General features: G+C 45.0%; 1 protein-coding gene across 1 annotated transcript in view; it reads right to left on the bottom strand.

Annotated features, from left to right (window-relative positions):
* Positions 1–7,698, bottom strand: part of LOC144495895 (uncharacterized) — a 207,533-nt gene extending 199,835 nt beyond the window's left edge. The window contains exon 1 of the mRNA XM_078216663.1: positions 7,476–7,698. Coding sequence (XP_078072789.1) covers positions 7,476–7,553 — 78 coding nt within the window. The 5' untranslated portion in view covers positions 7,554–7,698. The remainder of the gene's footprint in view (positions 1–7,475) is intronic.
* Positions 7,699–25,079: the final 17,381 nt, after the last annotated feature.

The following is a 25,079-nucleotide window of genomic DNA, read 5'->3' as shown; positions in this document are numbered from 1 at the left end:
TTGCATTATTTCAAGATTTGAGTATCTTTTGTTAATGTTAAGCTTACTAGTTATCGTTCTCTGGGTTTGTCCCATCTCTCTTTTGATATCTAGGAGCAGTGTTAACTGTTTATCAGTTTTCTGGTCCTATTTCCCTTCTAAGGAAAGTACACATGTCCCTGGGGCCAGATGGGATCTATCTCAGGTTACTGTGGGAGGCAAGGGAAGAAATAACTGAGGCCTTAACAGCTATCTTCGCATCCTCTTTGACCACAGGAGAGGTTACAGAAGGCTGGAGAATAGCCAATGTTGTTCCCTTGTTTGAGAAAGGAAGCAGGGATAGCCCAGGAAGTCATAAGTCAGTGAGTCTGATATCTGTGGTGGAGAAGCTTTGGAGAAGATACTGAGGGACATGATAGATGCACATTTGGAAGAAAATGGACTAGTTGGTGACAGGCAGCATGGTTTTGTACAGGGAACGTCATTTCTCACCAATTTGATTGAGTTTTTGGAAGAGGTGACAAAGATAATTGATGAGGGAAGGGCTGTGGATGAAGTTTATATGGACTTTAAGAAGGTGTTTGACAAGGTCCCATGTGGCAGACTGGTACAAAAACTAAAATCACATCGAATTCGGGGTGGGCTGGCTCGATGGATGCAGAACTGACTTGGTCATAGAAGTAAGAAGTTTAACAACACCAGGTTAAAGTCCAACAGGTTTATTTGGTAGCAAAAGCCACACAAGCTTTCGGAGCTTCGAAGCCCCTTCTTCCACTCACCTGAAGGGGTTTGGAGCTCCGAAAGCTTGTGTGGCTTTTGCTACCAAATAAACCTGTTGGACTTTAACCTGGTGTTGTTAAACTTCTTACTGTGTTTACCCCAGTCCAACGCCGGCATCTCCACATCTTGATCATAGAAGACAGAGTGTAGCGGTGGGACGGTGTTTTTTAGAATGGAAATCTGTAGCCAGTGGTGTTCTGTAGAGATCAGTGCTGGGACCTCTGTAGTATATATAAATAATCTGGAGGAAAATGTAGGTAGTTTGATTAGTAAATTTGCAGATGATATGAAGATTGGTGGAGTTGCTGATAGTGTTGGGGATTGTTAGAAGATACAACAGAACATAAATAAATTGGAGACTTGGGCACAGAAATGGTAGAAGGAATTTAATCCAGTCAAATGGAGGTGATGCATTTATTTGGAGGATCAAATTTAGGTGTACAGTAAATGGCAGAATCCTTAGGAACATTACCATACAGAGGGATCTGGGCGTTCATGTCCACAGTTCCCTAAAAGTGGCAACAGATGGCCAAGGTGATTAAGAAGGCATATGGCATGCTTGCCTTCATCAGCTGGGGCATTGAGTACAAGAATTGGGAAATCATGTTTCAGCTATATAAAGCACTGGTTAGGCTGCATTTGAAGTATTGCGTGCAGTTCTGGTCCACATGACCAGAATGACGTGGAAGCTTTGAAGAGAGTACAAAGAAGGTTCACCAGGGTATGGCTTGGTCTTGACGGTGTTGATTATGAAGAGAGGTTGAATACATTAGGATTGTTTTCACTGGAAAGATGGAGCCTGAGGGGAGACCCGATAGAGGTCGACAAAATCTTGAGAGGTATAGACCGGGGGATATCAGAAGTTTTTTCCAAGGGTGGAAGTGTCAATTACAAGGGGGCACAGGTTCAAGGTGAAAGGGAAAAAGTTTAAGGGAGATGTGCAGAGGAAGTTTTTCATGCAGAGTGTGGTGGGTGCCTGGAACGCACTGCCAGAGGAGGTGGTGGAAGCAGGCACATTAGCAATATTTAGGAGGCATCTGGATGAGTACATGAATAGGAGGGAATAGAGGAATACGGACCGAGTAAGGGCATAAGCTTTTTTTTTAGTTAGGGCAACGTGATCAGCACAGACTTGGAGGGCTGAAGGGCCTGTTCTTGTACTTTACTTTTCTAAGTTCGAATATTCAATATGTCAATCGATATTCGATATGTTTAGCATTTCTGCCTTGCCTGTGAGGGTTCATCTTACAGATCCTTTAGTGGCCCTATCACTATTTAATTTATCTTTTGTTATTTATAATCTTACCAACATCTCCCTGTCTCATCGGAACGTTGTCATGCGACATCCTTGTGAACCTTCTCTGCACTTTCAACCTTACTTACATCCTTCCTGTAACTAGGTGACCAAAACTGTACACAACACTCTAAATTCGGTCTCACCAATGCCTTATATAACCTTGTAAAAGTCCAACAGGTTTATTTGGTAGCAAAAGCCACACAAGCTTTCGAGGCTCTGAGCCTCTGGCTGTCTTGTCTGGAGACAATACACATCTTTTTAGCCTGTCTTGATGCTCTCTCCACTCCCATTGTTTTGTTTCTTAAAGACTGGATTAGTTGTAAGTATTCGCATTCCAACCATTATTCATGTAAATTGAGTCTGTGTCTTATAAGTTCTGTTTGTGAACAGAATTCCCACTCACCTGAAGAAGGGGCTCAGAGCCTCGAAAGCTTGTGTGGCTTTTGCTACCAAATAAACCTGTTGGACTTTAACCTGGTGTTGTTAAACTTCTTACTGTGTTTACCCCAGTCCAACGCCGGCATCTCCACATCATTATATAACCTTACCATAACACTCCAACTTTTATACTCGATACTCCGATTTATAAAGGCCAATGTACCAAAGGCACTCTTTCGACCCTATCCACCTGTGACGTCACTTTTAGGGAATTCTGTACCTGTATTCCCAGATCCCTCTGTTCAACTGCACTCTTCAGAGTCCTACCATTTACCCTGTACGTTCTAATTTTGTTTGTCCTTCCAAAGTGCAATATCTCTCACTTGTCTGCGTTAAATTCCATTTGCCATTTTTCAGCCCATTTTTCTAGTTGGTCCAAATCCCTCTGCAAGCTTTGAAAACCTTCCTCACTGTCCACTACACCTCCAATCTTTGTATCATCAGCAAATTTGCTGATCCAATTTACCACATTATCATTCAGATCATTGATATAGATGACAAACAACAATGGACCCAACACCGATCCCTGCGGCACACCACGAGTCACAGGCCTCCACTCAGAGAAGCAATCCTCCACAACCACTCTCTGGCTTCTTCCATTGAGCCAGTGTCTAATCCAATTTACTACCTCCCCATGTATACCTAGCGACTGAACCTTCCTAACTAACTTCCCATGAGGGACCTTGTCAAAGGCCTTGCTGAAATCCAGGTAGACAACATCCACCGCCTTCCCTTCAATCACTTTCCTGGTAACCTCCTCGAAAAACTCTAATAGATTGGTCAAACATGACCGACCACGTACAACGCCATGTTGACTCTCCCTAATAAGTCCCTGTCTGTACAAATATTTGTAGATCCAATCCCTTATCACACCTTCCAATAACTTGCCCACCACCGACACCAAACTTACTGGCCTATGATTTCCCGGATTTCTTTTGGAACCTTTTTTAAACAACGGAACAACATGAGCCACCCTCCAATCATCCGGCACCTCCCCCGTGAATACTGACATTTTAAATATGTCTGCCAGAGCCCCTGCAAGCTCAACACTAGCTTCCCTCAAGGTCCGTGGGAATACCCTGTCTGGTCCTGGGGATTTATCCACTCTGATTTACCTCAAGACAGCGAGCACCTCCTCCCCTTTAATCTGTAAAGGTTCCATGACCTCCCGACCTGTTTGCCCTATTTCCGTAGACTCCATGCCCGTTTCCTCAGTAAATACGGATGCAAAATTTAGTATCTCCTCCATCACTTTTGGTTCCATACACAGTCTACCACTCTGGTCTTCAAGAGGACCAATTTAATCCCTCACTATCCTTTTGCTCCTAACATACCTATAGAAGTTCTTTGGATTTTCCTTCATTCTGCCCGCCAAAGCAATCTCATGTCTTCTTTTAGCCCTCCTGATTTCCTTCTTAAGTAGCTTCTTGCACTTCTTATACTCCTCGAGCATCTGATCTGTTCCTTGCTGCCTGTACATTTCATACAACTCTCTCTTCCTCTTAATCAGTGTTACAATCTCCCTCGAGAACCAGATCGCACATAGAATATCATGCAGAGTCCTCGTCTCCATACAATAAAAAAAATTGTAGCACTGGAGAAAGTGCAAAAAAGATTTAAATGGCTGGCACCAGGACTAAGAAATTACAGCTCGCACGACGGAGTGAACAGGACATAGTAAAGCACAGAACATGAATTAGACTGAGGTCTCCAAAATTATGAATGGAATGTAAGGGTAGATGTAGAGAGAATGTTTCCACTTGTGGAACTATGCAAAAACCAGGGGATATAAATACAAAAGAGCTTATAAGTCGGGAAATTAGGAAAATTGTCTTCACTCAGTGTGAATAAAATATGAAACTCAACAGCATTGGGAGTGATTGAGGCAAACAGTTAGATAATTTCAAAGCCACTCGCTGCATTTAAACATTTTTTTACATCGCTGTTGTTTCTTTTGCTCATCACCTTAAAATCGGTGTCCTCTAGTTCTTGATCCTTCCACCAAAAAAACAGTTTCTCCCTATGTACTATGTCCAGACTTGGACTCAGTAGCTCCCCCACGTAGATGCATGAATCAGACAAAGAATGCCTTACTCTTCTGTCGACAGCCAATATTCTCACTTCACTCCCAAGTCTGTTGACCAGCTGAAGATCTCCACTGACAATCTAGCACCAATTCATCTCAAATGTTCTTGGTGTTTATGATGAGTCCCATTCTCTCAGCCTGATTGAGTTAATGAGCTGTTGCAACCTGTGTCTGCCAGGGCAGCAATATCATCAGCAAAGTCCAGATCTGTAAGCTGACCAGATGAACAGGCTGCAAAGAAGATTTGGCATGCCCCAATCTTCGTCATGAGGTGACCTTGTGAAAATCCAAGTATATTTAAAAAATCTAGATATGACTTTTACTGAATTACCCTGTCTACTCTTTCCTTAGAATTCTGAGGGTACTCAAGAATGACTTGGTCTTTTCCAATCTATGCTGTTTTATTCTACTTTGTGTCACTGGATGGAAGTCAGGTGACATGGCCAAGCCAACTGAGTCATCTTTTGCAGCTGATGGGTGAAACTGGAGGCTGTTCTTACTTCAAAGTGTGCATACAAACCCACCCATGGTGTGCCTGGAATCCTTCAAAGCAATTTCACAACCAAAGAGAGTGGAGAGCACATTTGCTTTGTAAAACCTAAGCTTTGTTTACATGGAAAGGTTTTTGCTATTCCAAATCTTTTTTTCCCGTTGATTGAAAGCCGATAATGTTTTACCTATTCTCACATTGAGCTTTTTGTCTATGCCTCCCCCGCTATTAATGGAACTATCCAGAGAGGTGAAGTCCTCTACGATGTCAATGCTTTTTGATTGCATCTGTTGTTTGTAGGTGGTTTCCTGTCATCATATTTCTTGTTTCCTTGGTATTTATGGCAAGTCCCATTCTCTCAGCCTGATTGCCGATTGAGTTAATGAGCTGTTGCAATCTTATTGTGTTCCAACAGAGCAGTAATATCATCGGCAAAGGCCAAATCTGTAAGCTGACTATCACTGATCCATTTCAATCCAAGTTAAAAATACTTGGTTGACTTCCTTAATACCCAATCAATGATGACAACAAAAATAATAGGGGAAAGGATGCAACTTTGTCTGATCCCTGACACCAGATCAGTCATCATCCTCTGTCCTGACAAAGCATCTGGAATTCTCATAAATAGCTTGATGGAATGCCAAATGAAGAGAGAATTTTCCAAAGTGAAGGCCAATACAGGCTATTAAAGGTCTATGTAAAATCAATAAAGTTGATCCAAGAGATGGAAAGATACTAACTCGCCTTCACCTACCCTGCATTGTTCACACCTCATTGATCATCCCACTACTCAGAACTAGTTGAGAGGATGGTGCACCTGAGCAAAGTTCAAAGCTAGGACCACTGCTTTTTCGATATATGACTTGGATATTAGACAGGACTAACATTTAAAATTTGAAGATGAAACCAAAACTCAGAGTGGCAGTGAGGATGTTACCAATCAACTGCAACAGGAAACGGATAACTCGTGGAATGGGCAGACAAGTGGCAGATGGAATTTAATACAGAGAAGTGGCGGAAGGGACAGAGAGAGACAACGTAGACTAAATCATCGAATCCCTTCAGTGCAGAAGCCATTTGGCCCATCAAATCTTCACTGATTCTCTGAATGAGCATCTTACCCAGCCCATCCCACTCCATAACCCCACATTTATCCTGCTAATCCATCTAACCTACACATCCTGAGACACTAAGGGGCAATTGAGCATAGCCAATCCACCTAACCTGCACATCTTTGGACTGTGGGAAGAAACCAGAGCACCCGGGAGGAAATTGAGGGGAGGTTTGATAGAGACGTACAAAATGATAACAGATTGGGATGAGGTTGACAAAGAAGCACTGTTCCCATTACCTGATGGTGCCACCACAACAACAACACAGTAGGAGGAACACAGGCTTTGGGCAAGAGATAGATCAGGAGTGTGAGAGTGAACCACAGCAAATGAGGTGGCACAGTAGCTAGCACTGCTGCTTCACAGCGCCAGGGACCCAGGTTCGATTCTTGGCTTGGTCATTGTCTGTGTAGAGTTTGCACTTTCTCCCTATGTCTGTGTGGGTTTCTTCCAGGTGTTCCGGTTTCCTCCCCCATTCTGAAAGACATACTGGTTAGGTACATTGACCCGAACAGGTGTGGCAACTAGGGGAATGTCACAATAACTTCTTTGCAGTGTTAATGTGAGCCTTACTTGGACTAATAAATAAACTTTAAAACTTTTTAAACTGCAGATTATGAGGGTTGTGGAAACAGAGACAACAAATTATTTCAAAGGGAATTATTTCAAAGGGATTAGCCATGTTATTCCAATGGCCGAAACTGTGTAGGTTAGGTGGATTAGCCATGGTAAATGCACTGGGTTACAGGGAAGAGGGGTGGATCTGGGTAAGATGGGAGAACACAGTAAGAAGTCTAACAACACCAGGTTAAAGTCCAACAGGTTTATTTGGTAGCAAAAGCCACTGTACTACCAAATAAACCTGTTGGACTTTAACCTGGTGTTGTTAGACTTCTTACTGTGTTTACCCCAGTCTAACGCCGGCATCTCCACATCATAAAATGGGAGAGTCAGTGCAGACTCGATGGGGTGAATGGCCTCCTTCTGCATTGTATGGAATAGACAACTGATGGAAAGAAATTTGTAGAGCTATAGGAAAATGGGGTTGATTGGATTTCTCTACAGAAAACATGCAGACTCGATGGGCCGAATAATTCCAATGTTGTAATGGCTCCACGTACAAGAACGTGCTGTAGTATATGTTGATCTCCAGAAGGGCTACAGCCACAAAGCCGAGCTATTTTAAAGCTGTCTTCAGCAGAGGCAAGCCGGAAATTGCTGCTCACGCTGTTTAGGGTTTGCTCCCTCAGTAGGCTGCTGCTGTGTTCCTGAGGCTGCCTCTGCTGCATTTACCTGTGTTGCAAGATGTGAAGCTACACGTGGTGGTGGCGGCAGATGCTGCTGCTGCCTCCTCCTTGAAGTTGCTCTCATGTCTCCGCTCTCCTCACTTAAACAAACAGCATCCGCGCTCGGGCCTTGTACTTGAGCCAGAATCGCGGGAGGCCCGAATAGCTCTCATTGATAGCTCCGCCCCACCTCCTGCCTAAACTGCTGATTACCGGCCCGGCCCGGCCCCGCCCACATTACTGTGATTGACAGGACAGACCAGACTGAGGCGGGCCCGGGCCCAAACTGCGCTGACTGACACCCCGCCCTCGTCCCTTGCCAACTCTGCACGAACTAACAACTCGGTCAATCCGCCCAAGCCGCTTTGATTGACAGGTCTGTCGCTCCGCCCAAGCCCCGCCCGTGCCGCTTTGATTGACAGGTCAATCACTCCGCCCAGCCCCGCCCATGCTGCTTTGATTGACAGGTCAGTCACTCCGCCCAGCCCCGCCCGTGCTGCTTTGATTGACAGGTCAGTCACTCCGCCTCGCCTCGCCCATGCCAGTTTGAGGATTGGCTCAGCGCCTGCTCACAACACACTGATTGACAGCTCGGCCCAGCCCCTTTGACCCACGCAACGAATTGGCAACGAGGTCCCGCCCATACTGCTGATTGACAACATGTTCCTGGTCCCGCCCAACCCGGCACACCTGTACTGATTGACAGCTGGAGCTGGCTTCATCCCCCCTCAGCCTCGAGCCCAAACTCAAAACAAAATCACGCCAGCCGTGAGGAGACAAGAATAGACTGCAGCATTATAGATTGCGGTTTTAGGTAATAACAGTATTGAAATTTAGTTGCGTCAAGATGTAGTTTATTTTTACACAAATTATGCTTTCAAAATTACAATCGTAGAACTATTCTGAATCTGAAAGATAAAGGATAATTTTATTTCCAACAAGAATTGAGGACGCTGGAAAAATTCAGCAGGCGAGGCAGCATCTATCTGTAAGCAGACAGCAGATAGATGCTGCCTCGGTGAGATGGCCCGATGGCCTTGGTGAGATGTTCGTCTTCATCAATGACATGTGTCATTGATGAAGACGAACATCTCGCCAAGGTCAGCCCCACACCCCCACTTCTGGCCTTCAAACAACCACACAACCTCAAACAGACCATTGTCCGCAGCAAACTACCCAGCCTTCAGGAGAACAATGATCAGGACACCACACAACCCTGCCACAGCAACCTCTGCAAGATGTGCCGGATCATCGACACGGATGCCATCATTTCATGTGAGAACACCATCTACCAGGTACACGGTACCAACTCTTGCAACTCGGCCAACGTTGGCTATCTGATACGCTGTAGGAAAGGATGTCCCGAGGCATGGTACATTGGGGAAACCAAGCAGACGCTACGACAACGGATGAATGAACACCACTCGACAATCACCAGGCAAGACTGATCTCTTCCTGTGGGGGAGCACTTCAGCGGTCACGGGCATTCAGCCTCTGATCTTCGGGTAAGCATTCTCCAAGGCGGCCTTCACGACACACGACAGCGCAGAGTCGCTGAGCAGAAACTGATAGCCAAGTTCCGCACACATGAGGACGGCCTAAACCGGGATCTTGGGTTCATGTCACACTATCAGTAACCCCCACAGCTTGCTTCCTGGACTTGCAGAATCTCACTGACTGTCCTGTCTGGAGACAATACACATCTCTTTAACTCGTGCTTAATGCTCCCTCCACTCACATTGTCTGTATCTTTAAGACCTGGTTGGCTGGAGAGATTCACATTCTAATCAGTATTCTGTAACTTGATTTTGTGTCTCTGTATGCCCTGTTTGAGAGCAGATATCCACTCCATCTGAGGAAGGAGCAGCGCTCCGAAAGCTAATGGCATTTGCTACCAAATAAACCTGTTGGACTTTAACCTGGTGTTGTTAAAACTGTATTAGCATACAGTGAAAAATATTGTTTCTTGTGGGCTATACAGACAAGGCATACCATTCATAGAGAAGGAAATGAGAATGCAGAATGTAGTGTTGCAGTTATAGCGAGGGTGTAGAGTTTAAAAGAGTTAGAGTGAAGCTTTAGAAGCATAGAACGAGAATAAAAGATAGAATTTGAAGGTATGCTGGGCACAGCTTGCAAAAAGTCGCTACGCTCCGGCGCTATCTTGGAATGGTGGCTGACTGAAGTGTAACAAGGAGGTAGAGTTTCTGAAAATGATTCAGGAAAACTTCCTTGATCAGTATTTACCTGGCTTAAAGAAGGCATGACTGGATATGATGCTGGGAATGAATTGAGCCAAGGTTACGAGTGATAGTCATTTCATAATGTTTCAACTAATAATGAAGCAAAGCAAGAAATAATATAAAGTGGACTCATAACACCTGGACTAAAAGAAGACTAATTTTAATGGGATAAAAAGTGTTATGATGGCCACAGCGGATCCGTCAATAGATATCTGCACGAGGCTCATAGAATACAGGCTCCCCTTTTAGGCCAGTGGAGACTCTCCCAATAGGGAAGGAGCAGTGAGAGTTTTAAAACCAGCTGCCTCCACTCAGGCCAGCAGTTGAAAAGTTTGGGGCTAACGTGTACACTGTAGCTGCTGAACAGCATTCAGAATACACTGTATTATCACCTAAAGGTTGATTGGTGACGGAAGACTAGCCTCGATAAGATTATTATATTGATGAGGAGGAATAAAGCAAGTTTTTTTTCTTCCCTCCCGGCCAGCTTTACTGTTCAGACAAGTAATACTCGAGTAAGAAAAATGCCACAGTTTGGTAAACTTGAAGACTACGATGCAAGCATAGAAGACTGGGCCCAATACAGAGAGCACATGGATTACTTTTTTTGGGCAAACGATATTCAGGGGGACAAAAAGCAGAAAGTGATCCTGTTGACAGCATGTAGCATCCCGACCTTCAGTGTAATAAAAAGCCTGACCGACCTACCTGATGCCCCTGTGGACTTGATTAAAGGCTATTATGACCCAAAACCGTCTTTAATACTCCCAACCATACCACTTTAACACAACTGGGGAATCTGTTAACTAAGTTCTGACCAGGTTGTGAAAGTTGGCAGAGCACTGTGAATTCGGGCCACCTCTGAATGACATGTTGCAGAGTCTGTGGAATTAACAATGTGACAGTCCAAAAATAATTATTGGCAGAACCCAATTTGGATGTAAAGAAGGCCATTGCGATCGCTCTTATCATTAGGAATTGCAGAGAAAGAACTCCGAAACTACAGGGGAAATCAGACAGCGGTGTCCTCCAATTGTGGGGAGGAGCCTCATGCAACATCCAACCAGCAACTGAGTGTGACATGATCAGTAAAATATCTCCGAGTCCCTTACACCGGTGGAGCCTGAGCTGCATCACCAAGCAATCAAGGAAGGTCAGGGACTGCCTTCAGACTCCTAGGAAGCATATTAGATTAGAACATTGTAGGTGCCAGATGGCAGACTATTGCAAGTGCTGCAGAAGACCATAACTGAGGCAAAGATATCGAGATAGTCAAAGTGCGTGCTACTACAAAAAAATGACAAGGTCGGTCCCAGACTTTACTTTGCAGTTAGACCCATAACCAGGACAGGGACAATGCAATTAAATCGCACCTCCATGACAAAGGTTGCCCCGAGCGTGGTGGGGTTGTTAGTAAATAGCCACCCATTAAAAATGGAAGTGGATATGGGGGCTGTGGTCTCCATTATCAGGGAGTAGACTCACACACTGGAATTCTACCGCCCCGCCCACCACGGGAATCGGAGCGGGCGAAAGGCGGACAATGAAAAGGTCCATTGACCTCAGGCGCAATTTTCTGGTCTCGGGTCGAGCGAGGCCATAAAATCCCACCCATAATCTCCTCCAGGCTGGTATTCGGTTTCTGAACTTATTCAGCACAAAGGCTATAGCCTGTCCACCTACAGGAGGGAGCCATTGCAGATAAAAGGCATCACAGCAACCCTAGTGACTTACAGGCAGCAGTCACCTCAACTTCCAATCATCACTGTAAGAAGACAAGGACCTCGCCTTATGGGGAGAGATTGGCTCCAACACATCAGACCGAACTGGCTAGAGATCTTCAGGCTGGGCATTGAGGAAATGTACAAAATCATCAAGAAGTATCCCAAAAAAGCAGAGCCAAGGCTAAGAACTATGTTGGCCCCAATGCTATGCCTAAGTATTTTAAGGCAAAACCAGTACCATCATCCCTATTGGAAAAGGGATAGTTGTAACTGGAACACCTGGAAAAGTTAGGCATAATAAGATCCATACAGTTCACGGAATAGGCCGCACATGTTGTCCCTGTCCTTGAGCCGGATAAGTCAGTCTGACTTTGTGGTGACTATAAGCTAACTGTCAGTAGAGTTTCTAAACTTGACAGATGCCCCATGCTCCAGATTAAAGATCCGTACACCAGGTTAACTGGAGGCCAAACATTTTCAAAGTTGGACATGATCCATTTGTATCTCCAACTTGAATTGAATGAGCCTTTCTGAAAGTACGTGACAATTAATGAGCACAAAGGCCTATGTGCGTACAGTTGCCTGACTTTTGGTGATTCATCTGCAGAAACGATTTTTCAGTGGGTCATGGAGAACATACTCCAAGGGTTTCCTCAGGTAGCGGTGTACCTGAATGATGTTAGGGTCACAGGAACTTCAGAACACAAACACCTAGCAAATCTGGAGGAGGTCTTGCGGTGATTTCCAGAGGTCAGGGTATGCCTGAAAAGGAAAAAAATATGTCTTCCAAGCAAGTGCCATGATATATTTGGGCGATTGGATCAATGGCAAGGGCTTTCATCCAGTAGAGGACAAGGTGAGGGCCAACTCCAAGGGCTTTCATCCAGTAGAGGACAAGGTGAGGTGCCAACTCCAAGGAACCCTGCAGAATTAAGAACATAAGAAATAGGAGCAGGAGTAGGCCATCTAGCCCCTCGAGCCTGCCCCGCCATTCAATAAGATCATGGCTGATCTGACGTGGATCAGTACCACTTACCCGCCTGATCCCCATAACCCTTAATTCCCTTACCGATCAGGAATCCATCCATCCGCGCTTTAAACATATTCAGCGAGGTAGCCTCCACCACCTCAGTGGGCAGAGAATTCCAGAGATTCACCACCCTCTGGGAGAAGAAGTTCCTCCTCAACTCTGTCTTAAACCGACCCCCCTTTATTTTGAGGCTGTGTCCTCTAGTTTTAACTTCCTTACGAAGTGGAAAGAATCTCTCCGCCTCCACCCTATCCAGCCCCCGCATTATCTTATAAGTCTTAATTGAAATCCTTCCTGGAGTTAGTGAATTATTATTCCTAATAGGAATTCCTAATAGGAAATTTATTCCTAATTTAGCTTCTTTACTGACCCCCTTGCATGCACTCCTGTGGAAACATCGAAAGCGGTCTTGTTAGGCTCCGCAGCTGGAGGCTTTCAACAATGTCTCCAGCAACCTTTGTCCTCTATTCGCCCATTTTGACCCCAGAAAGAGCCTTATCTTGACATGCAATGCCTCCCCTTAAAGGGTTAGGGCAGTCCTGGCACGTCGCTGGAGAGATGGAACAGAGAAGCCGAGAGCATATGTATCGAGAACTCTCTCGGAGATATTCCCAGATCAGGAAAGAGGGGTTGGCAATTTTCCTTGACATTAAAAAATTCCATCAATATGCCTACAGTAGGCGCCTCATCATAGTAACTGATCACAAACCATTGCTGGGACTTTTTAAAGATGACAAGGCAATGTCCCCCATTGCATCCATCCTGATCCAGCATTGGGTTTGTTACTGGCAGTTTATGAATACTTCCTTATGAACACCCCCTAGAGCACTGTCCCGGGATCTGGATATCTAACACCGATGCATTGAGTCATCTGCAGTTTCCCAAAAGCCCGGTTTCACTACCAGCTGTGGAAAAGGTTATGATGACCCTCAGTTTTTTAGACACCTTGCTGGTGTCTGCCAGGCAAATTAAGGCCTAGACACAAAAGGACCCAGTTCAGTCTAAATTTTAAAAAAATAATATTACATGAGGCTTTAGAGGACAGCTCTCAAATGAAATGAAACACTACTGGATGAAGAAAGACGAGCTCAGTGTTGAGGATTGCATCATTCTCTGGAGTTCCCGCATAGTTGCCCCTCGCCCAGGGCAAGGTCCAATATTTATGGAATTACACCATAGTCACCTTGGAATTTCAAAGATGAAAATGCCAACCAGGAGCTAAGTATGGTGGCCCAGTCTTGATGCAAACATTACCTACTTGCTCAGATATATGAGTCATGCCAGAAGAATCAAAAACTCCCCCTCTCAGCCTCCCTACATCCACGAGAGTGGCCTCGTAGGCCCTGGATGCGAGTGCGTGTAGACTTCGCTCGGCCTTTTTCAGGCTCCATGTTCTTAATTATGGTAAACAGGCACTGCAAATGGTTGGGGATACTTTGCATAGGTTCCACCACTTCCCATGCTACCATTGGGAAACTACGACAAAGTCTCTGCACAAATGGGATACCTGAAGTCCTAATCTCTGGCAATGGCACTGCCTTAACTAGCACTCAGTTTCAGACCTTCATGCTTTCCAATGGATCAAACACATTCAGACAACATCCTATAACCCGTCATTGAATGAGCTGGCTGAATGAACGGTGCAAACCTTTAAAGCTTGGCATGAAGAAGCATCTGCAGCATCCAAAGAGACCAAAATGGTATGATTTTTATTCGACTGCAGGCACCTCTGCATATAATGACAGAGGCTTCGGACAAGATTAAGCTTACAGTTCTCAAACCTGGTGGGGAGTCCAAACAAGTGAACCAGAAGAAGAACTATGAAGAAGAACAGAAAGAATGTTCAAAACCAGTGCAGAACTTTGGGAACAGCCTCAGTTGTGTCCCCAGGCTCATAACGGAGAAAACAGAACAAGTGTCTTATAAGATCCAAGTGTATGGCAAAATTGTCAGAAAAAACCTGGACCGCCTCAGGAGTAGGGAGCCCATGCCAGTGCAGACCTCATTATCAGTCATGGGTACAACCACTACCAAGGCCAAACCAGAACTGGAAGTCGACCCCACGCCTGCCCTCCTGGGTCACGAGGACACGGATTCCAAGATGGAAGCAGAAGAGACCGATGCCCCCTTTGAAGCAAGATCTCAAAAGGAACCAGTGTTGATGGATTTACGGAAGCGAAGGTCCCCAATCCGCTTCACACCCCCAATCCAGCCCTACCTCCAGTCGACGCCAGGCTGATCACTAAGCAACAGAAAAAAAAACCCCATGGTGGGGGTGCAGGCGAAGAAACGGACTTGAGGGGGGAGGAATGTTATGATGGCCACAGGGGATCAATGGGTCTTATAGAATATTAGGCAAGTGGAGGCTCACCCAATTGGGAAGAGCAGTGGGGGGGGGGGGGGGTGTTTAAAATCACTTGGGCCAGCAGTCGAAAGACTCGGGGCTGACCTGCATTCTGTAGCCACTGAAAGATGTTCAGAACACACTAAATAAGGGGTGATTAGTAACTAAAGACTGGTCTCGGTAAGATTATTACAGGAAGAGACAGTGGTGTGATGGTTAGCACTGCTGCCTCACAGTGCCAGGGATTCAGGTTCAATTCTAGCGTTGGATAACAATCGGTGTGGAGTTTGCACGTTCTCCCCGTGTTTGTGGGGTTTCCTCCAGGTGCTTCTGTTTCCTCCCCCAGTCCAAAGGTGTGCAGTTTAAATGGATTGGCCATGGTAATTGCACAGGAGTACAGGTGTTGTGGGGCTTTCTTTGATGTTTCACCTGTTAGTGTATTTACTTTTCGTTCCCTTCAAGTAATCAGACAAAGTCACAGAGTGTTTCACAATGGTGGTTTATTCTATAGCTCCAGGACTCTGGATGGCCATCAAGGTCAGTCAGAGTACAGAATTCAGGAATACACAAGCAGTTATAATTTGAGATTAACATATACCAATCAAGGTATGAGAGTTATCTCTATCTACTCACAACTATTGATTAAGGGTACACCATGCATAAGATACAAATATTAAATACCAATCACTATCATCACGTATAATATCCAATCAGCGCGAAGACTCAATCATGTTAGCTGACCTCATTCATTATTATTACCAGTTATCATTGATGTCTCAGCTTGTGTCTGGGTTTGTGAATATCAATCCCTTCTCCCATGTCCAGATGTCTGATTTAATGAATTCTCTCAGACTAAAGGTCTTGACGCTTATCTGTGTCAATTTTTATCAAGTTTCTCTCATCGCAGCTTCGTGATTTTTAAAAGTGTGCAATTATTAATTAACATAATTATTTTTCCCAGGGTGGAAGAGTCAATTACTAGGGGGCATAGGTTTAAGGTGCGAGGGGCAAGGTTTAAAGAAGATGTACAAGGCAAGTTTTTTTTAACGCAGAGGGATGTGGGTGCCTGGAACTCGCTGCCAGGGGAGATAGTGGAAGCAGTGACGTTTAAGGGGCATCTTGACAAATACATGAATAGGATGGGAATAGAGGGATACAGTCCCTGGAAGGGTAGGGGGTTTTAGTTCAGTCGGGCAGCATGGTCGGTACAGGCTTGGAGGGCCGAAGAGCCTGTTCCTGTGCTGTAATTTTCTTTGTTCTTTAACCCTTTCACAGGGACAAGGTAGGCTGAAGTGGAGGGGAGGGCTAGTGCTCTTTTGGAGAGTCGATGGGTTGAATGGCCTCTTTCTGCATGAAGAATTTTATGGATCTTGCCCATAGGATAAAATGGGATCAAAGACTGACAGGAAGAACTGTAGCACAATAATTTTTAAGGAAAATATATTTGAAGTGCAAAATATAGGTACGTTCCATCAAGAATGAAGGGTAGAGGAAACAATTCAGGGTCCCTTGGATGACAAGGAAGTTAGAAATTATGAAGAAAGATGGCTTATGATTCATGTCATGTCTGGTGAGACCAGGTTAATTACAATAGGTTGAACAAAGAGGTGAAGAGGAAAATAAGACTGACCGAGAGTATGAGAATAGAATGGTTGTCAACATGAAAGAGAACCCAAGATTCGTCGACTAGCATGTAAATCGTAACAGTGAGCAGGTTCTATTGGACAAAAGGACAAGCCAGGGTATATTTAATGAGTTCTTTGTATCAATATTTGCTAAGGAAGTGTTGTGGGAAATGTACCACTGAGTCAGGCTTGAAGGTTTCAAGAATACAGTTTTATTTTAACAAAGCTTCGTGGAGAAAATCATAGAATCATATAAACCCTACAGTGCAGAAACAGGCCATTCGGCCCATCAAGTCTACACCGACCACAATCCCACCCAGGCCTTACCCCCATATCCCTACACATTTACCCGCTAATCCCTCTAACCTACGCATTCAGGACACTAAGGGGCAATTTAGCACGGCCAATCAACCTAACCCGCACGTCTTTGGACTGTGGGTGGAAACCGGAGCACCCGGAGGAAACCCACGCAGACACGAGGAGAATGTGCAAACTCCACACAGACACTAACAAGCAGCAAACCTTCTCTCAATGAGACAATAGGAGCAGTCCATCTTTATACCCATTACACAATAGATGGACCAGACATCTAGCCATTATCACATCGTTGTAATCAAGTAGGTGATCGATTGTTACCACATCATTATAGACAAATACAGACAGATACAGACATAAGCATGTGAACATCGCATTGTTCTATGAATGGATACATTTCCTTCGACAGTGACCATCAATGGTTTTAGTTTCGGCTCATTCATATAATAATTGGCTTTCCTGCATTTATGTATTCCCGATCCCACCTGTAGCTAATCTCGTTATCCAACCCTATTGTCCTTATCCTAAAGAGTGCCTCAAGCCCTGGCTGGCTTCCTGCAGGATTTGATTTCTGCATGTTTAACTTTGAATAGCTGTCTGTCCTTTATGTTTTAATCTCAGGTGGCTGTCTGTACTGAAAGTCAGTGCCTGTTTAATGTCTCTTTCCCAGATGACTGTTTATGTGCCAGGCAGCCATTTTATGTGTACCCATCTGTTTATGGGTGCCCACCAGGCACCATAACTGTGCCAGAGACAGTGCCAAGAGGGTGGAGCCTGAGCGGGGGTGGAGTCTTTGGGTGTAGCTGTGATGGGGGGAGGGAAGGGAAGCTCCACACGGGTGGTGATCGGCAGGAGCTGGGGGGTAGAAATGAACCTGCAGGATTGAGCGGGGGGAGAGCAGGTAGGACTGAGTGAATTCCTCTACAGAAAGCTGGCTTGAACTTGATGGATCAAATTGCCTCATTTTGTGCCATAAATAACTCAATGCCAAGTCTATTATAACTTGCGTGACAAGCCCCAGACTAGAGCCAAGATGTTCCTCTTTGGCCGACACACTATACCCTGCAAGAGTGGGAAATAGAATAGGCAACTCGGGTTGAAGGTATTCCACGAGTTTTAACCATGCCTGAGAACTTGACCTCTTCAAGTGTTATTGCCTGGTTAGAGTATTTTTCCTCATGGTTTCTTGTCAGTAGCTTTTTTACAAGCTGTTTTGAGAACATGGAGACCATTGTGAAATAGGAAAACGAAGAGAATGGAAGAGGAGAAACTGAAGGTAGGGGGAGTGATTCAGAACTTTCATTGAATCAATAAGACACTGAAATTGCACCTTTGGTACTACTGGTAACACTCAAATTCTCTGAAGAACAAACAATATTTCAGTAACTCACTGATGTAATTGTAGCGCTGGAGCAGACCATTTAATACCTCTGCCATTCATTTAGATCTAGTCTGCAAAGACCATTTTCCTTACTTTTGCTCCATATTCCTTGATACTGTTATAAAGCAGAGGTTGATTCTACCCCCCCCCCCCCACTCCCCCTCGCCCTGAGAACTAACACTGAAACACCCAATCGCGTGCCAGACCAAATGGTACATGAAGGCTTTTAAACAGAGACAGTTACGTTAATAACAGACCTACTGTCGAAAACGGTCAGAACCGATTTGAAAATGGGGAAAGAAGACGCACATGGGATACTGACAAAAGACATTTAAATCAAAGGATTGCTAGAGGGATTGTGAATCGCTGTTTCCAATGTGATTTCCCATACCACTACATTGTAAACTGTCTGAAAAGAAGAAATTGTGTCTTTGAAACCACATGTGACACAGAATACATGGAAACCGACCGAGGCAGAGAGTGTGTATAGATGGGTCTTTTTCTAATTGGAGGTCGGTCACCAGTTGTGGATAGTCTGGAGGGATGTCAGAAGTTACAGAGGGACATAGATAGGATGCAAGACTGGGCGGAGAAGTGGCAGATGGACTTCAACCCAGATAAATGCGTAGTGGTCCATTTTGGCAGGTCAAATGGGATGAGGGAGTACAAGATAAAGGGAAAGACTCTTAGTACGGTAGAGGATCAGAAGGACCTTGGGTCCAGGTCCATAGGACTCTAAAATCGGCCCAGCAGGTGGAGGAGGTGGTTAAGAAGGCGTATGGTGTGCTGGCCTTTATCAATCGAGGGATTGAGTTTAGGAGTCCGGGGATACGGCACGGTAGCACAGTGGTTAGCACTGCTGCTTCACAGCTCCATGGTCCCGGGTTCAATTCCCGGCTCGGGTCGCTGTCTGTGTGGAGTTTGCACATTCTCCTCGTGTCTGCGTGGGTTTCCTCCGGGTGCTCCGGTTTCCTCCCACTGTCCAAAGATGTGTGGGTTAGGTTGATTGGCCAGGTTAAAAAGTGTCCCTTAGAGTCCTGAGATGCGTAGGTTAGAGGGATTAGCGGGTAAATATGTGAGGGTAGGGCCTGGGTGGGATTGTGGTCGGTGCAGACTCGATGGGCCGAATGGCCTCCTTCTGCACTGTAGGGTTTCTATGATTTCTATGATTCTATGATAATGATGCAGCTATATAAGACCCTCGTCAGACCCCACTTGGAGTACTGTGCTCAGTTCTGGTCGCCTCATTACAGGAAGGATGTGGAAAAGATTGAAAGAGTGCAGAGGAGATTTACAAGGATGTTGCCTGGATTGAGTGGCATGCCTTATGAGGATAGGCTGAGGGAGCTCAGTCTTTTCTCCTTGGAGAGACGTAGGATGAGAGGAGACCTAATAGAGGTGTATAAGATGTTGAGAGGCATAGATCGGGTGGACTCTCAGAGGCTTTTTCCCAATGTGGGAATGGCTGCTACGAGAGGACACAGGTTTAAGGTGCTGGGGTGTAGGTACAGGGGAAATGTTAGGGGGAAGTTTTCACACAGAGGGTGGTGGGCGAGTGGAATCGGCTGCCGTCAGTGGTGGTGGAGGCGAACTCAATAGAGTCTTTTAAGAGACTCCTGGATGAGTACATGGGACTTAATAGGATGGAGGGTTATAGGTAGGCCTAAAAGGTAGGGATATGTTCGGCACAACTTGTGGGGCCGAAGGGCCTGTTTTGTGCTGTAGTTTTCTATGTTTCTATGATGATAAGGACCAGGAAGGCATTGTTTTAGTGGCAGAAAAGTTGAGTCCCATAATGAGGGTCCTGATGATAGACTCTTTCAACTGTGCAGTTTTAGATAGTGGATGTACGTCCACTGTCTGCGGCCAAGATTGGCTAGATTGTTATTTAGGGTCTCTTGATCATAAAGATCAAAAGAAAGTAAAAGAACATGATAGTCCTCCTGCTTTAGACTTGGAGATGACAACACTCTAATGTCCTCCAAAAGGCTGATACTTCCCTGTAGGATTGCGGGAATCAGTTTATTTATAAGTACAGATGTAATTCCCAGTGATATATACCTTTTGTTGTTAAGCAGATCTGCGTTGAAGAAAGTTCAGATGACCATCGATTTGAAACAGGATAAAGCTGTGTATTTGGCAAAATTGTGGACCTACATTTTACAAGATCTGGCCATTATTGTCTTCCTTTAAGTGTACCGAAATTATCAGACCAAAGGATTCATGAGGCATTAGTGTCGCTAACAGTATGATGGACAAAAAGAAGATTATTCTGAAACCCCAGAAGCAGTTTGGTCATCCAGCACCACATAGTCTGAGAGCACTGCTGCTGGATGTAGGTGTGCTGGACAAAGGATATAATGATCTCATAGAACAAATATCAGCCCAGTGTGAAATTTGCATAAAATATAGAAGGACACCCCCGCGTCCAGTCATGAGTCTACCATTCGCATGAGATTTCAATGATGCAGTGGCGATGGATCTAAAGATATGGGACAACAACAAAGGCGTTTATCTATTGCACTTTGTGGACATGGCCACCCGGTTTAGCATATCCATGGTGATTTACAGCAAAGATAAAACGACCATGATAGATAAAATTATGACCCACTGGATTGGAACAGGATAGGGGGCACCATCTAAATTTTTGACGGACAATGGGGGTGAATTTGCAAATGATGAATTTCAAGATATGTGCGAAAATTTAAATATTGTAATAATGCACACCGCAGCAGAGAGCCCATTAGCAATAGCCTCTGTGAAAGGAATCACGCAGTTATAGATGACAGGTTGCATAAAATTTTGGTGGATCAACCGGGCTGTAAATTGCAGGTTGCATTAGCATGGGCAATGCACGTGAAAAATTCGTTACAAATGATGGGGGGCTATAGTTCATACCAGTTGGTATACGGGAGGAATCCAAAGTTTCCATCAGTATTAACAGATGCTCCCCCGGCGCTAGAAGGGACAAGCATTAGTTCCATGTTTTCTGCACATTTAAACACTTTGCCTGCAGGGATAAAGGCCTTCATTAAGGCTGAGGTTTCAGAACGGATAAGAAGAGCCCTAAGGCATCGCATAAGACCATCAGGGTTATATTTTGAGAAAGAGGATAGGGTCTACTATAAAAGAGTGGAAAGGGCCCGGGAAAGTGATAGGAACAGACGGCAAAGTAGTTACAGTACAACACGGTAACCAGACATTGCGAGCCCACTCTTTGAGAATAGTGGGACTTGGGTACGAATTTGGAGCACCTGAGCAAGATGCAGAGGTGCAGGAGGCACCTTGTACCTCACATACACATAGCCTGAGCTATTATGAGAATCAGTCAACAATAGGTGAGAGGGAATCTGATGATCAACAAAGTACCAGTGAAGCAGGGGATAAAGCTGTTACTTCAAAGGTTTAGCTACCCAATGTAGGCACAGTGGTATCATACATGCATTCTTAAGGGGGAGGGTGAGCAGCCAGAGGTCGTTGTACATATTGGAACCAATGACATAGGTAGGAAAAGGGATGAGGTCCTGAAGTGTGAATACAGAGAGTTAGGCAGTAGGCTAAAATGCAGGATCTCGAAGGTAGTAATTTCTGGACTACTACCAGTGCCATGTGCTAGTGAGAGTAGGAATGGGAAGATTAGGCAGATGAATGCGTGGCTTGAGAGCTGGTGCAGGGGGCAGGGATTCAGATTTTTGGATCATTGGGATATTTTCTGGGGAAGGGGTGACCTGTTCAAGAGGGACAGGTTACACCTGAACTGGAGGGGGACTAATATCCTGGCGGGGAGATTGGCGACTCGGGAGGGTTTAAACTAGTTTGGCGGAGAGGGGGGGGGGGGGGGTGGGATCCAAAGCAGTAAGGAGACAGAAGAGAAGGTTGAGGACAACACAGAAGTTAAAGAGAGCACATTAAGTAGTAAAGGCAGTGTCAGTAATCCTAGTAGCAGACAGATCGGGCAAAAGCAAGACAGAGAGCAAGGGAAGTCCAGATTAAACTGCATTTATTTCAATGCAAGAGGCCTGACGGGCAAGGCAGATGAACTCAGGGCATGGATGGGTACGTAGGACTGGGATCATCATAGAATCATAGAAACCCGACAGTACAGAAAAAGGCCATTCGGCCCATCGAGTCTGCACCGACCACAATCCCACCCAGGCCCCACCCCCTACATACTTTACCCACTAATCCCTCTAACCTACGCATCTCAGGACACTAAGGGGCAATTTTAGGATGGCCAATCAAACCTAACCCACACATCTTTGGACTGTGGGAGGAAACTGGAGCATCCGGAGGAAACCCACGCAGACACGAGGAGAATGTGCAAATTCCACACAGACAGTGACCCAAGCCGGGAATCGAACCCAGGTCCCTGGAGCTGTGAAGCAGCAGTGCTAACCACTGTGCTACTGTGCTGCCCAATTTTGATGGTATCAGGCAGGAACTTTCAAAAGTTAATTGGGGGAGTCTGTGGGAAGGAAAAGGGACGTCTGGTAAGTGGGAGGCTTTCAAAAGTGTGTTAACCAGGGTTCAGGGTAAGCACATTCCTCTTAGAGTGAAGGGCAAGGCTGGCAAAAGTAGGAAACTCTGGATGACTCGGGATATTGAGGTCCTGGTCAAGAAGAAGAAGGAGGCACATGACGTGCATAGGCAGCTGGGATCAAGTGAATCCCTTGAAGAGTATGGGGTGTGTAGGAGTAGAGTTAAGAGAGAAATCAGGAGGGCAAAAAGGGGACACGAGATTGTTTTGACAGATAAGGCAAAGGAGAATCCAAAGAGCTTCTACAAATACATAAAGGCCAAAAGAGTAACCAGGGAGAGAGTAGGGATTCTTAAGTATCAACAAGGCCATCTGTGTCCGGATCCACAAGAGATGGGTGAGATCCTCAATGAATATTTCTCATCAGTATTTACTGTTGAGAAAAGCATGGATGTTAGGGAACTTGGAGAAATAAGTAGTGATGTCGTGAGAAGTGTACATATTGCAGAGAAGGAGGTGCTGGAAGTCTTAAAGCGCATCAAGGTAGATAAATCCCCAGGACCTGATGAAGTGTATCCCAGGATATTGTGGGAGGCGAGGGAGGAAATTACGGGTCCTCTAGCAGAGATATTTGAATCATTGATTCAAATCATAGCTGAGGTGCCTGAAGATTGGAGGGTGGCAAATGTTATGCCTTTGTTTAAAAAGGGCTGCAGGGAAAAGCCTAGGAACTACAGGCCAGTGAGCCTCACATCTGTGTTGGGTAAGTTGTTGGAAGGTATTTTGAGAGACAGGATCTACAGGCCCTTAGAGACACAAGGACTGATTAGGGACAGTCAGCATGGCTTTGTGAGTGGAAAATCATGTCTCACAAATTTGATTGAGTTTTTTGAAGGGGTAACCAAGAAGTGCAGTTGATGTTGTCTACATGGTCTTTAGCAAGTCCTTTGACAAGGTATCGCATGGTAGGTTGTTGCATAAAGTTAAATCTTACGGGATCCAGGGTGAGGTAGCTAAATGGATACAAAATTGGCTTGATGACAAGTCGGAGGGTGGTTGTTTTTCAAACTGGAGGTCTGTGACCAGCGGTGTGCCTCAGGGACCAATGCTGGGTCCATGGTTATTTGTCATTTATATGAATGATTTGGATGAGATTTCTGTGCTAAAGAAGGAATGCAAGAAAAGGGATAACCAGCTGTGGAAAACTAAGGAAATAAAGGAGAGTATTAAATTAAAAACCGATGCGTACAGAGTGGCCAAAACTAGTGGGGAATTAGAAGATGGGGAAAGCTTTAAAAAACAACAAAGAGCTACTAAGAAAGCGATAAAGAAAGGAATGATAGATTATGAAACTAAACTAGGACAAAATATAAAAACTGACAGTAAAAGTTTTTACAAATATATAAAAAGGAAAAGAGTAGCTAAAGTAAATGTTGGACCCTTCGAAGATGAGAAGGAGGGGATTTAATAATGGGAAACGAGGAAATGGCCGAGGCCTTAAACAAGTTTTTTGTGTCGGTCTTCACGGTAGAGGACACAAATAGCTTACCGAAAATTGACGGTCGTGGGATTGTAGGGGGCGAGGTCCTTAAAACGATTACTATTACTAAAGAGGTAATACTTGGTAGGCTAATGGGACTAAAGGTAAACAAGTCCCTGGGCCCGGGTGGAATGCATCCCAGGGTACTGAAAGAAATGGCAGAAGTAATAGTAGATGCGTTGGTTGTAATTTATCAGAATTCGCTGGACTCTGGGGAAGTGCTGGCTGATTGGAAAACAGCTAATGTGACGCCACTGTTTAAAAAAGGAGGGAGACAAAAGTGGACGTGGTATATATGGATTTTAGTAAGGCGTTTGATAAGGTTCACCATGGTAGGCTTCTGCAGAAAATGCAGATGTATGGGATTGGGGGTGATCTAGGAAATTGGATCAGGAATTGGCTAGCGGATAGGAAACAGAGGGTGGTGGTTGATAGTAAATATTCATCATGGAGTGCGGTTACAAGTGGTGTACCTCAGGGATCTGTTTTGGGGCCACTGCTGTTTGTAATATTTATTAATGATCTGGATGAGGGTATAGTTGGGTGGATTAGCAAATTTGCTGATGACACCAAAGTCGGTGGTGTGGTAGACAGTGAGGAAGGGTGTCGTAGTTTGCAGGAAGACTTAGACAGGTTGCAAAGTTGGGCCGAGAGGTGGCGGATGGAGTTTAATGCGGAGAAGTGTGAGGTAATTCACTTTGGTAGGAATAACAGATGTGTTGAGTATAGGGCTAACGGGAGGACTTTGAATAGTGTGGAGGAGCAGAGGGATCTAGGTGTATGTGTGCATAGATCCCTGAAAGTTGGGAATCAAGTAGATAAGGTTGTTAAGAAGGCATATGGTGTCTTGGCGTTTATTGGTAGGGGGATTGAATTTAGGAGTCGTAGCGTTATGTTGCAACTGTACACAACTCTGGTGCGGCCGCACTTGG

The sequence above is a fragment of the Mustelus asterias genome, chromosome 7 (genome assembly GCF_964213995.1).
Source record: "Mustelus asterias chromosome 7, sMusAst1.hap1.1, whole genome shotgun sequence".
Lineage (NCBI taxonomy): Eukaryota > Metazoa > Chordata > Chondrichthyes > Carcharhiniformes > Triakidae > Mustelus > Mustelus asterias.
This window is presented reverse-complemented; position numbering and strand designations above follow the sequence as displayed.